Consider the following 13,127-nt stretch of genomic DNA (forward strand, 5'->3'; position numbering starts at 1 on the left):
AAAGAGTGACTGCTCTATTTCTAGCAGAAGAGAGCATAGGGCCTGATGAAATTAATTATATTAGCTTGCTTGTAAAATAATTATTTCTTCCACTTTCTGGAAATATACATTACATAATTATATTATGAATTCTTCTTCAACATTAAGAATAGCTTAAGTGATATTAATGAGAAAGTAAATTAAAGAATTTGCAATGTTATTAAAATCTCAGTAAAATACAATTAGGCAAGCTAAAAATAGTGTATTATACTCTAGACATTTTTAGATAGAAGTAGTAAATATACTCCTTTATTCTAAAGCATTAGTTAGAGAATGTGAATATAGCAGGCACATTGCTGCTGGGAATAATGGAGAGAAACTTGCTGTCACCTACACTATACCTGTCATTATGAATGACAGAAGATCTCTACCTGTGAAAGGAAGAATGGATACCTTTGTAAAATGTTACTGACGTTTATGCTGCATTTTGCCCAGATATAAATCATAATGCAAATTATAGCACCAGGAAAGCATCCTTCTGAATTGATTTAAAGTATTAAGCTGTCTAAAATATCTGTATATGTGATGTGACTGAGAAATCTATCAGAGGAGCTGGGACATAGAGATGAAATTTTCGGTTATAAGAGAAGGCTCTTTGTCCAGCTGACTTCACAGCAGACTTTAGACAGTGCAACCAAGGTAGGTTCTCTTGGGCAATTATAGGGAATCCCTGCCTGTACAAATGTTCACAGGTCTTGATGAAGCCAAGAAAGACCTTCATTTCTGAAGTGGTGATATTTCTATAAAGATAAGATTTCTGAAAACAAAGAAGAAGAACTGGCTGAGGAGCTGGTGATCTTGTAATGGCCACTTCAAGTAAATCCACCAAGCTGGCAAAGGTGGTGGCAAGTGATAGAATAACAACCATCACTTTTGGTTAAGGTGGAGAAATAAGAAGTCATTGATGCCACCATCAGTTTGTTAGTCTGATGGCAGCAGTCTTTAGAAACTATTTTGAAGAAGTAATTAAAGACAGAGTACTTACAGGATGAATGCACTCAGGTTTGCTGCAGTTAGGGTTGCATCAGACTAACCTGATAACTCAGTTCGATAATTTGCTTTCCAGACAAAAGTAATGTAGTAGATCTCATTTGTCTTTGGTAAAGCACTGGCTGTGGCTCTGTTTCAGAAATTATATAAATGGAGATCAGGATTATTACAAGAACTGCAAACTAGTTAATGAGTTGGACAGAAAGGAAATGACATTAAGCTGTAAGTATTAAGCTGTAGGGATGCTGCTCAACAAAGATTAGATTTGTGACTGAGCTCATTTTAATCTTTTTTTAATGCTCTCAACGAAGAAAAAAAAAAGTTGTGTTGAAGAAATCTGTCAAAGGTACAAAGCTGAAAGGCAATGTTAGCATGAAGGATGCTGGGAGTCAAAAGATATTAGGTGATCTCAAATGGCAGATATAGAATAGATTTCAGTAGCCAAAGTGTAGGCTTAAATTTAGGGACTGCTAAGAATAACCTTTGTTGTAAATAAGGATCTGCTCGGTTAGAAATGGCTAAGATGGAGGAAATCTTGGCTCATCACTACTTGATGAGAGGGTGACTATAAGATGCGACTGTGAAGAAAGAACGTATGATCCTGGGATGTGCAAATCAAGATATTCCTAATATAGATAGGAAAGTATCAATGCCTTTGTACAACGTCCCTGTGAAATACCCAAAATGCTGTGTGCAGTCTGGCCAGATAGATTAAATTGAATGGGATGTTTGGAGAGGGAGAACATATGTTAAGAAAGAGGCTTAAAACTGGATTTTCTTTAGTCCTGGAGAAGAAAGGCTGACTGGGTCTAAGATGGCCATCCATAAATTAATGGGGAAAGCAACTAGGAAAAATAGTTATTTAGAATTTAAAATTAGCAAATGCACAGGAACAAACTGGTACAGAGACTTAAAAATAAGTTTACTTAAATAAGTTTTCTGACCACCTGAGCAGTGAAGTTCTAATGAAGGAGGTAAATTTCCTCTTTGTTAATTCACACCTTCTGAGTTAGTTATATATTTTTTTAAAAAAAATCAAGAGAATCCCTTCTAGTCCCATGCTCCTTTGAAAAACTCACCAAGACTGCTACTAGCAACTTCCATTTGAAGTTCGTGAACTACAGGAATTGATTATTTCACCTAATATCTATAATTGCAGATATAAAATTAGTTAGCATGGAACTCCCTACTAATTTTGGTTAAAAGGTATAAATAATTTCTCTTAAATATTCAGATGTTAAAGTCTGATGAATGTTCCTCTTTACTTGATGCTACTGCTTTACATCTTTAAATTCCACACATTCTGCTGATCTTTGGAGATCAATCATTATTCAAGAAACTTCAGTTTTCCGGTTGGGCAACCCCCTACAGGAGGGAGGAGTTGAGGACTCCAAGATTGCTTTCACGATCATACTTTATTTTCACAAACACAGGTCATCTACAGTTCCCAAAATACATTTTAAAAGGTGGAAAGAGCTATTGTTTCCATTTGAAAGTGAAGCAAGTGACATCATGTTTGACCAATGTCAGTAGTAAAGAACAATAGAATCTAGAGCTCTGTACAAGAGTTGTCCTACCTTTGAAAATTTTATCGTAGTATAACTTACACAGAAAAGAGACTCACTGGTCTGGCTAGTAATTAGGAATAATTTGATTTAATTTGTTTTGGTAGCTGAGTATTAATTACAATTAGAATTCTGTTTGTTTTGATTCCTAGATGCGGTCTGTTGGACGCATATTTAAATTCATTGACATGCCAACCGAAGAGACGAAAACCATTAAGCCACAGAAGAATAACCAGCTTTCAAGTGCCCTCGTAATTGAAAACAGGCATGCAAAGGAAGAGAAGAGCTGGCCATCCGGGGGCCAAATGACTGTGAAGGACCTTACAGCCAAATACAGTGAAGGAGGAGCTGCTGTGTTAGAAAACATTTCTTTTTCAATAAGTTCAGGGCAGAGGGTGAGACACTGTTTTGTTCTGTTTGATCTGACTTCTGGTAAGCTTAACTGTAGAGGTGTCGTTATAAACCTATTCATTAAGTAAAGAGTAGCTTGAGTTCCATAAGGTTTTGTAAATGGAAACATGAAATTGTCACAAAACAAAGTAATCATCTACAGCACCTGAAGAGCAGAAATGCCTTTTGTCTCTTCCTAAAAAGAGCTCACCTGTTAGGATTGTTCATCAGTAATCTATAGGATTATTGACTACAAACAAACAAAAAGGCAAGGAAAACCTGCCTTAGTTGCCCTAGAAATCTTGAGGCTATTTACAGCTTGGTGAACACAGTGGGGATGTTTTGCTGGCCATGAGGAGCAGAATATACCGATAAAATAGTGTATGCAGCAGTTCCTGGGGTCGTATTCCCATGCCTGAAGGCACCTGCCTTCTCCTCCTGGGCAGAGGGAGGCTCGCTGGGGAGCGCAGGTGCCGGGGGCAGCCTGACCCAGGTGGGGCAGGGCAAGGAAGAATACGGGCCGCTGTGCCAAGGGTAACGCGCCGCTGGCTCCAGAGGCTGGAGCTGCTGTCTTGCCCATTTCAGGAGGGCTCTACGCCACCCCGAATTATTCTATAATGAACCATAAGCAGCTCTGTTCTTCAGGAGATTGAAAAACCTGTAATTAATCTTCATGTATGTTTGGGACTGCGTTCAAGAAAGAGCAGTTCAGGACAGCAAGTAGGCAGAGGTTTAAACATTTTGCTTTGGGTTCATGCTGATGGACCATTCTTGGTGGGGTGGGAGAAAAGGCTTCACATTTTCCAGAGCTGGAGCTATACAGACAAAGAGGAGATTTTTATTCTGCCACATAGATGAGAAACCTGGTTCCGTGACAGCTCCCTGGCTTTGCCACAAGTCAGCTCTTCCCTCCTAGTTTGGATAGCACCACTATCTGCCAGGTTTGGTAGATCTGTCTTGGTTTACATGAACCAAATGTTTCATCTATTAAGTTTGAGGACACCAAAATTTTGAAACCTGGGGTCTGACTTCTGTAGCACCATCCCAAAAGTCCTCTGCCTTTGGAGTAGAGGCACCTGTGATTCCTGGAGCGTGGAGGTGTGGGTGCCGCCGCGGTCTGGTGGATTTACTTCCTGGAAAATCCCTTGAAGCAATGGAGTATGGAAAATGAAAGATACTTTTGTACTGTATAGAGAGGGGGCAGAACAATTAAAACAAAGATCCCTTTTTCAATGGCTATGATTTAGGAACTCGATCCAATTTTGGTGGTGAGCCCTGGACTCAAAGGCAGCGTTTCCAGAATTGGAGCGTGCTCCTTAAACTGGAGAGGATTCATCCCTGCCCCATAGGGAAGCACATGTAAAACAAGCAGGAAAGGGCAGAGTGGGGTGGCAACACAGGACAGAGCTTTGTTCATCTGGTTTGGAGGCCTGAGGCACCGTTAAGGAAAGCATGCCAGGCAGGAAGAATCCCCTTCTTCACCTTCACACGTATATTGTGCCTACAAAAGCAGCCCATGCTCAGACAGGACAGCATTAGCTGTGTAAAACTACTCAGCTGTTGGAAAAGGCAGTATCTCAGCCTTTGCTGGGGCTTACTGCAGATATTGCTCATTCCAGTGACCGGTCAGTGCAATCCCACAAGAGAAACACAACATTTTAAAAAAATCCACATTATGTTTCTTCCTACCTCTTAGGTAAGGGAGGACAGCACCAGCTGGGCGGGTTGAGGATTTGCATTGCTGCTCGGGGGAAGGCAGTGGCACGGTGTGTGCTGTGACTGCTGCCTCAGCCCCAAGGTACCCCACCACAAATTCATGGTCTGATCAGTATTAGGCCCTCTGTTTTGAATTACATAGAAATGGAGTAGCTCAGTAATGTGATTCAAGTGCTCTCCTGACTTGGGTTTTGTCTGCTGGATGGGGTTTTGCTGAAGAGGGCTTTGTAGCAAAAGAAAGTGGAAAAGCACAAAGAGCTGGGCTAATCAGTACAAGATAGTATATAAGCAAACTTCTGTTCTTCAGCTAAGGGTAAGCTAACATCTTTTTCTTAGTAATTCTAACAAAACAAAGAAGAGTCTGGCACAGTGTTTCATTCAGCCTTTGCTTTTATAATTTCCAAATGCATGACATTTACTATCCCAATGAGATCCATTTGGATTGTTCTCCACTGCTGTGATCTCTAAGTGTTTCTGCCTTGGTCTGTGGTTACTATGTGAGCAGTACTAAGTGTTTGTTTTTATGATTTGCATTGCAGGTAGGCCTTTTAGGAAGAACTGGTTCAGGAAAAAGCACTTTGCTTTTTGCATTTTTAAGACTGCTGAATACAGAAGGGGATATCGAGATTGATGGAGTCTCCTGGAACACGGTTAGTGTGCAGCAATGGAGAAAGGCATTTGGAGTGATTCCTCAGGTAATGAGATTATTTTATACTTGTGTGCCTTTATTTTCATTGGTTCTATATCCATATGCACATAGTTACCTTTAACTGGAAGTTAGTTGTTTTATGCTGAGAAACAGGAACAAAAGACAAAGATTTTGTGAAAAGAGTAGTGGGATGGGTGGATGGATGGATGGATAGATGCAATGATTCAGCAAACTCTACTTTTTGAGGGTGTCTGTGTCACTCACAAGAATTGTTCTAGAAATGGGAAAGTACAGCACACTCAAACAGAAGTGTTCATAGGCTGTTAATCCCTGCACTTCTGAAACATAGTTTGCATCTTGATTCAAAATAAGATAGTGACACCTGAAGAAAAAAATACAATCAATAGTGCTCTCAGTGGTGCTACTGTTTTCTAAAGCCTGACATCACACATTATGATTAACATGTGGATACTATACTTTGCCTGTTTTCCCTGACAGGCCAGTGTCAGAATTACTTCTTTTCTCATATTTTACTAGACCACTAGCTGATCCCCAGCTTGGACTCATCACTTTTTTAGCTGTTACCTCTCATTACCACATCATAGTGCATGTACAAGGGAGCGCATCATGTTATTTATGCTTGCAGCAGTCCCGGCATATGGGAAGCAAAACCATTTCAGAGGTGAAAAAGGCACAACTCCTCACTTGGGTTTAGGCACTCTAATGCTCTTAAATAACTGGAACAAGAAAAATAGTCTAAGGAGGAGCAAACAAACTGAAAAGGGCTTCTGAATCCCTTGCCAATGTCCCCACCCCTGGATCAGTGTCCTGCATTAGTTACAGCTCTGGATTTTCCATCTCAAAAATGAGCATTATTGGCTGCATGCAGTAACACTAAAAAGTGGTCACTCGCTGTAAAGGTAGGAATGAAAAGTGATGGAATGAACAACATAATTTTAATGCCATGTTTTGTAATTTTGTTGTTGAAATCTGTCAGTCCTTTCCAACAATGCTAATACAGGAGTAACACGTATCAGCCTTCTCTTCTTTGAGAAGACACACCGAGTACTTCTTCAGCCACTACACGTACACAGTCTTTTCCATAACAATGTTCATTCCTTTGGAAATCTTGTGAGTGGCAGAATAATTCAATTAACAGTTGGCTGCAATCTTACCAATGAGTCACTTGTGGTATCAGGAGGCACGGAACACCAGTTGCAGGTCAGCCTGCCACACTGTGAGGGGACATGCAGTCTGCCCTGCCTTTTGCCATCCTTGAGGGAAGGCTACTAGCCCCAGAGACTGGTAAGTATGATTTGATCCTTGGTCGCCCTGGTTCTCCCACCCTGGATTGGTGACCAAGGATCTCCTTTTCACTGCCATCTATCAAACCCTTACTGTGCTATTCATCCCATCCCAACTGCAAAGGAGTTGCCAGCTGCTTTCTGTGAATATTGCTTTGTTCCCAGAGAGTCTACTGTCTTAGAAAGGTGGTTACTGTCTTCAAAAGCTGGTGAGCTGCAGTGAACATATGTGGGGTATAATGCACTGACTACATGAGGGGTGGTTGTGAACTGACTGCATGAGTCACTTTAAGACAGTTGGAGAGGCTCTGCAACGGCCAGCTGATTCAACTGAAAAATATGCTGTCAGGTTACATTGTCAAAATAGTGGTTTTCTTTTCCATAACCATCACAGAAGAGCAGAGATCTGCTTTCACTTTCACCCTCCGCTGGGTATGTAGGCTAACTTCTGCTTTCTACCACAATACAACAAACCAAACTAATTGTAGTGAAGTCACTAACACAACTGCCACTCAGTTGCTATAGTCACTCCCAATTTATTTCAGTGTCATTGAGGTGGGAGTTAACTCTGACCGAGCTGTTCCTGATGGCACTGTCTTGGCTTTGGGAGCTGTTAAAAGACGCTGAAATGCTCATGCTGGAAACACAATGGCTTTGATTTTGCAAATGTAAGAGGGACTCAAAATTTAATTCTTTTACTTAATGACCAGTTTTGTGTTGTAATAGCTTCCCTTTCAAAAATTCCACAGTAGCCTGAGTGGCATTTATTTAAAGTAGGCATGCAAAGAAGGCACAACTGTCTCCTCTTTGTGCATTTTCGCAATCATACTCTGAAATTTCATTAAAGACAGCAATTTTTTAGCACTTTGACCTTGCCGGAACAGACCCTTCCTTCACTGCCAAGTTACATCCCCAACAACATAGAACCAAGAGAACAATGGTGAGTCCACTGGTGAGATTTGTTCCTTGCCTGAGCGGTGCTGACAGCCTGGTTGGTCGCACACTGCCCGCTGAGCTAAGGCTGGCTTGGCAAGCTGCCCTTTGATAGCTGAGCTGTCGTCACACTCTCTGTCCTCTCTTCAAATTTTCATGTCTCTCTGTCCCTGCAAACTTTTACTTCTTTACTATTGCTAGTTCAGTTCTACAGCATGATTGTTGGTTGCAAGCATGAGGAAAACTCACCCCTTCAGATGGAGGCAGCTGGGCAGTGAACTGCAAATGTAGCTGTATCTATTTAGTTTGGAGGACAGGTACGTTATACAGCTGTCCTCAAAGAATAGCTGTACAGGATGAAGGATGCTTTTACCAGTATGTCTCCACTGGGAAACTTTCCTGACATAGCTATACAGCCAAGTATAACTTTCTGTATTGGAAGGGGCTTCCCTGTCTCTCATTGTCATCCTTTTTCTCTCAGCCCTTTCTTCCTTTGGGATGTGGTTTCCTAGCAGGGTTTCTGCTTTTCATCTCCAGCTGACCTTGGCAACACATGAGTCAAGGAGAAAACCCAGTGCTTGGTAACAAGTAGCCTCCTTGTTCCAGTGAAAAATATGATTAATAATTCTCATTGCTGAGTACTTATTACAGAGTCACTAATGGTACAGAAAACATCATTCTGCAGCCATCACCAAAATGTGAGAGACATTTATTACACAGGCAGTGTAACTTGCCCTTCTGCTAGTGAGGTGCATTGTTAGTTCATTGTTAAAATTATACATTTAGTTCAGTTTGGAAGTCCCTAATACATGGATCAAAGCCAAAAAATCCCAGCCCTCCATTCTCTGGAAGGTCATGGGAGTTGCCAGCCTGTTTGCGTGCTTCAGCTCGCAGCTCCTGTCCCAAAGCCTTGCCAAAGAACTGTACATTATGCTTCAAAAGTTCCTGCATTCAGAGTGAAATGAAGTTTTCACCAGCACTTTCCCAGCAGGAAAGAGAAATTGTGTATGCCACCCTGCCTTTCCCAGCAGAACAAAGGGAGCCTTTTGTTCTTTGCCATTCACCCACGCTTCAGAATGGGGAAAAAAAACCAGAAGTTGCCTTTCCTTTCCTGGGAGCCTGGCCTACGGCAACACGTGGAGATTCAGCATCACCAGGAGAGGCGTCACTAAGAAAAGGAGAACAGAGCTCTACTTGAGATGTGCTTCCTCATGAAAACTTTTCAACTCTCTCCTCTTCCTTATCCCTAAATTTCCCAATTTAGAAGAAAAGAAGTGTTTTTCCTCTGTTGGATGGAACCTCACTGATGCGCTCCTGCATAGCACACACAGTGTCCTAACACGCTGCTCCCCGCAGGTGATGCTGGAACAGCCTGTGGGGTGGTCAGGGATCACGCTGAGCTGGAGCAAAGGCAAAAACATATTTCTTTCAGTATCTCAAATCCAGCTGTCAGCGCATTGCAACGGCGTGAAGGGGTAAATCATATAAAACACATTTCCTGGAGCACCTATGAGGAAGTTCCAGTGCTGCTGAAGCACAGCCTGACCACAGCGCTGCTCCTACAGGATGTTTGTCATTCTCATGCAAAACAATTACTCCAGCCATAACAGGCCGATCGAAGAATAATCACAGCTCATCATTCCTTCTTTCTGGGAAGTCCTTTCTGATGCTTCTTTTGCAAGAGTTTCCTCATGACACATTTCCAGGATGAGGACATCCAGCTGCATCTGGTTTCAACACACTGAAGCTCTTTTGCATAGAGCTTCTCATGCAGATTGCATCTTGAAATATTTAATGGAGTCAAACCGAGAAAATGCCTTCAGAAATTTGGCTTTGAATGGAGAGCAGGAGACCTGCAGCCTATTTTTGAGTAAAATAAATGAAGAGAAACCTGAGACCCATAAGGTGCTGCTAAGTCAAAGGAAGGGGATGACTTCTGGTGTCTTCTTGAGTGTTATTGCATTGCATCCTGGAGGATCTCACACCGTTTTCTGTGTGTAAATCCTGCATATAGAATTAAAATCAAGCGTAGCACATGGAGAACGAGATTACTGCAGTTTGTGGGACTTCCAGCTGACAAAAAAATAACCAAATCACTTTTGCTCCGTAATTTTACTTAAGAATTGAAATTTCCCAATTGTTCTCTTTGTAGTTCCAATTTTTCAGTAGCTGTCTCACTTTGCTCATTACATCTGTCTATCTCTCCACCTGTCTCCAGCACTGTTTTGCTTCTCATGCCCTTCTGAGAGTTTCAGAGGTCATGGAGGTGTCTGTTTTGCAGCGTGCTATGTGCCAGCCTGCTCCTGCGCGGTGCGGCCTGCTGAGCTCTGCCGCTCCCCAGGGGTGGTCCCACAGAGGGTCCCACGGAGGCTGGGTTCTTAATTAATTAACAATGTCACCTGTTCATTTTGGGCAGTATATAGGTGGTTTTCTACATCATGGGTTCAGTGTTGCCAGGAGCGCAGCACTTATGTTTACCAGTAAGCTCTGTGGGAGGCAGAGATTTTAGCATCTTCAGGGGAGAACAATACAGAACTGGTCCCAAAAAGACTTGCAGAAGGTCTTTGTTGCTCCCATGCTCTTATTCTTGTCTGTAAATGTTTCAACCTCAATGTAAAAGGACACTTATAGAGACAAACCCTCTAACTCTGCACCTAATACTAAAGCATTCACATAGCAATTTGATTTTCTTTCATGTTGATATTATTGCCATGGATATATACAAAGTGTAGGAGGCTACATGGAGGTCATATTGTTACTCTAACTTCTCGGTGTGTGGAAGTGGTGTATGGTTCCAGATGATGTTGCATTTTCTCTCCAGCCCTGGGATATACAGGAACGAGGGTCCCTGGGTCTGGCTGAGGAGCTGCAGATGGGTTCTCTGGTCTCGCAGCAGCAGCTACTCGCAGCCTCTCACTCCTTAGCAGCCTCTTGTCAACTGGTCCTTTACTCTTCTGTATGCGTTTGCTAAGGTACTTCAGGGTCTTGGTTCTCCACAAAACACTTAAATCACTGAGGAAACTTATCACCACAAGCTGGGTGTATCCCATACCGTAACCAATATGCAGAGGCTCCAGCCACTGAGGGAGATTAATGCCTTTCAGAGGGGTTGATTTGCAATATTTGGGGTGGTCAGAACATAAACATGACCATATTTATATTCCTGAGTGTTTTGCTTGTGGGTGGATGTCAGGTCTGAGAAAGTATTTGTTGTATGATCACATATGTATGATCACGGTTATTATCCTGGCTGAACAAGTGACTGAGGAGGAAACGGGTCCAGATTTGCTGCCAGTCTCCCCAGCCATGCATTTCCCTTCCAACACTCTCCTAATTTCTACTTCTTCTACATTTATAAACAACGCAGAAGTCCATGGGATTAATTTTTGGTGTTTTTTCACTTTAGACTTCTAGCTTTTAAGAATTTTTGGTGGTTTTTTTTTTCTGCTTCTTTTTATGTGGACTCTAAACTGCCCATATGACTTGCATGATATTTACTTAAGTGAACCCTATGTAGTTTCTAGTGACCTGGGTGGAAGGAGGTGTTGAAACGAAGAGAGAAGTACCAGAATTCAGGACAATGAAATATTTACCTTGTGAGAAAAAAAAAAGAAAGTACTTTTAGGAATAGCTTGCTTTTAGTGCCCTACTTCTTGAAAGCCCGGTTATTAGGAATAACAGCAGTTTCTGAAGAAAGTAGCACCCTTTATTTCTCTGCCTTCTGCACTTCAGCAGGAATGTTATTCAGCCCTGTCTTCTTTAAAACTGGTTTGTTCAGTTAACTATTCTCTACCACTGAGAAATGAAAATACCTATTCCATTAGTTCAATGTATGGTGCTCAAAGTGTGAACAAACCCAGGTCTGACACTCTTTCCACAGCGTTATTATTTCCACCGCACCCACCACTTGTAAGAATCTAATCCTGCTGCAAATATGTCACCCCGCTCACGCCACCGGACCAGCGCAGGGCATGGGAAAAGGGCTGTGTGGCACGTCCCCCAAGCACTCATTGTTATTAGCAATCATGGTTATAAAGGAAAGAGTCTGCTCTTTCCCATAGTCTCCACCAGAAGTGACTTTTAGCTGTGTGCACTGTAGCTCGGTGGGGGTGTGTTGCCGGCAGCACGGTGAAGATGCCATCACCCTTAAATCCACCCCACTGACTGCAGCTGCTTTGCTCTCTGCTCTCTTGAATCAGATACTTCCTCCTCTCTTACACCAAAGAAGTTATTGGCAATGGTTTTCATCTCTTAATTAAGCAAATTCATTAATGTAATTTATTTTCCAATGCCACGTTCAGCTTTTAATTAATGATAATTAAATGATTCATGTAAATGTGTGTATAAATCACTTTGAAATCTGATGAAAGAATGCCAAGTTCCTGGGTTAGGTCAGATGGAAATTGTGGTAGACCGGCCACACTCTGGGAAAGTACTTGCTAAGTACATTCTCTCAGTCGTTTTTCTGCTGGTACAGCTAGTCCTTCACTGCCTTCAGTAGCATTTGACTACCAAGACTCCACAAAATTATGTGGCTGTAAATTGCTGGCATTTCAACACATTTTGTCTAAATAAATATTCCCTTCGGAAAGACAAAAGAGGAAAAAATAATTGTCTCAAATCTTTCATCTTTGCATTTGTTCTGTATGTACAAGGAAAAAGCAAGCAAATGGTGATATTTCTCAACAAGGCACTTGCATTCTTGGAGAGCAAGTTCTCCCTGCAACAAGCAGGAGGTGTACCTCGCAGCACAGAAAGCAACACCTCGGTTTTATCTCGTAAGAGATGTTGTGCAACCTCAGTGTCCGTTGAAGAACCTCATTTCCACCAGAATCTCACACACCCACCCCATGTAAAAAGAGATTAAACAAATATTTAATTTTTTCTGAGTCATTGTTTTTTGAGCCACAAAACGTGTATCTAAGGGATGGTCGCTTAAATCTTCTTGCCCAAACTGATGAGGAGAGCAGAGCTGAGAAGTAAAATTTAGTGTGAGAAGGATGGGCTCCCAGTGCCAGGACATGTGCATCCTCTTCATCGTGTGTGATGGAAGGGAGGCCAGAGCAGGGGTAGGGAAAGGGCTGTAGTTTTTTAAAAAAAAACTTTAATAACCTCTATAGGGTAATAGCAGAAGGTTATTCTTTTCTCTGTATGTTTTACAATTTACAGTGCTTTACACAGTGTTTCAGGGTATCTATCTACCTGTGTCTGTATATCTTTTTTCTTGTAGAAAGTGTTCATATTTTCTGGAACTTTTCGGATGAATTTGGATCCTTATGGACAGTGGAATGACGAAGAAATATGGAAAGTTGCAGAGGAGGTAAAACTGTTCGATGTTATTTGTCTCTGGTGAAGTGGTTACAGCAGAGTGCAGTTAAGGTCAAATGATTGTCAGATGTTATATTTATATAGAGTCTTGGAAAAAAAAGTGCTGAGGAAAGGTGATGCTGTGCTATAAACCATGTTTCCTTATTACCTAATAAAAAGGCACCTTTGTCAGAGATAAAAAAAAAAAAAAAAAAAAAAAAAAAAAAAAACATA

General features: G+C 41.6%; 1 protein-coding gene across 1 annotated transcript in view; it reads left to right on the top strand.

Annotated features, from left to right (window-relative positions):
• CFTR (cystic fibrosis transmembrane conductance regulator) overlaps nt 1-13,127 on the top strand; it is an 88,141-nt gene that overhangs the window by 68,102 nt on the left and 6,912 nt on the right. Inside the window, exons 22-24 of the mRNA XM_014963246.1 lie at nt 2,747-2,989; nt 5,240-5,395; nt 12,817-12,906. Coding sequence (XP_014818732.1) covers nt 2,747-2,989; nt 5,240-5,395; nt 12,817-12,906 — 489 coding nt within the window. The remainder of the gene's footprint in view (nt 1-2,746; nt 2,990-5,239; nt 5,396-12,816; nt 12,907-13,127) is intronic.

This window comes from Calidris pugnax, unplaced genomic scaffold (assembly GCF_001431845.1).
Source record: "Calidris pugnax isolate Ruff unplaced genomic scaffold, ASM143184v1 scaffold44, whole genome shotgun sequence".
Taxonomy (NCBI): domain Eukaryota; kingdom Metazoa; phylum Chordata; class Aves; order Charadriiformes; family Scolopacidae; genus Calidris; species Calidris pugnax.